The sequence below is a fragment of the Bison bison genome, unplaced genomic scaffold (assembly GCF_000754665.1).
Source record: "Bison bison bison isolate TAMUID 2011002044 unplaced genomic scaffold, Bison_UMD1.0 scf7180017856539, whole genome shotgun sequence".
Lineage (NCBI taxonomy): Eukaryota > Metazoa > Chordata > Mammalia > Artiodactyla > Bovidae > Bison > Bison bison.
The window spans coordinates 13,889-14,837 of record NW_011487112.1 but is presented as its reverse complement, the minus strand read 5'-3'; the positions used below and the strand labels follow the sequence as shown (position 1 = coordinate 14,837).

The 949-nt window shown below is 60.3% G+C and overlaps 1 protein-coding gene across 1 annotated transcript in view; it reads right to left on the bottom strand.

Moving 5' to 3' along the window:
* TTC38 (tetratricopeptide repeat domain 38) overlaps positions 1-949 on the bottom strand; it is a gene marked incomplete at its 5' end in the record, with an annotated part of 23,349 nt that overhangs the window by 18,221 nt on the left and 4,179 nt on the right. Inside the window, one exon of the mRNA XM_010859583.1 lies at positions 548-719. Within this exon, the coding sequence (XP_010857885.1) occupies positions 548-719 (172 nt within the window). The remainder of the gene's footprint in view (positions 1-547; positions 720-949) is intronic.

The window sequence follows — 949 nt, the reverse complement described above, 5'->3', positions numbered from 1 at the left end:
TGCTCACCTGGCGCATCAGGACCAGGAGTCTAAGGGCCAGAGTCTTCCTCTCTCTTTTATCTATTTCTTTACTGTGATCCTATTATTTTTGATGTTGTCATCCAGTCGCTAAGTCGTGTCTGACTCTTTGTGGCCCCATGGACCGTGGCAATTATTTTTGTAACGAAAATAATAACCAACTTATTCAATGGAACCAAATAAGCTGCTTTGAATGTCAGACTAGGGATCTGAACCGACCGTGCCCTCGGTCAGCTGAGGGTACAGCGGCACACAAGGCGCGGTTCTCAGTCAGACGCGCACGGGAGGCAGGGCGGGCATCACCCCGCCCCTTCTGCACAGCGCACGGGAGGCAGGGCGGGCATCACCCAGCCCCTTCTGCACAGCGCTGGGGAGGCAGGGTGGGCATCACCCAGCCCCTTCTGCACGGTGCTGGGGAGGCAGGGTGGGCATCACCCAGCCCCTTCTGCACGGCGCTGGGGCAGCCTGCGGCATTGGCCAGCGAGCGTGGCCCTGGAGTGCCAGCCCCCGGGCCAGGGAGGCCCCTCACCCCTTGGCAAAGGTCTCTACTGCAGACACGTGCAGCTGCTCCCGGTGGGTCAGGGGCTGGGTTTTGGAAATCTCCACCATCGTCTTCACGGCCGCATCCAGCTCTTTGTCCAGCCTCACGGAGCTTCCGGTGCCAATCAGCACAAGGCCATTAGCGATGGCGTGGCCCATGGCTGGCGAAAAGTGGGAAAAGAGCTGGTGATTCAGATGGTCCTGCCCAGCCCAGGCAGGCCCCGCAGGTGAAATAAACACCCCGCGTCCCAGGAGGAGCAAGTCAGGTGGCCTTAGGCTGTGTCGCCACCAACAGTGCAAAGCCCAGGTCCTCACCATGCGCGTGGAGGTGAGCAGTCCTAACGCGTCCTGCACCCCCGCCCTCCGAACACTTTTCCAGCCAGGACACTCC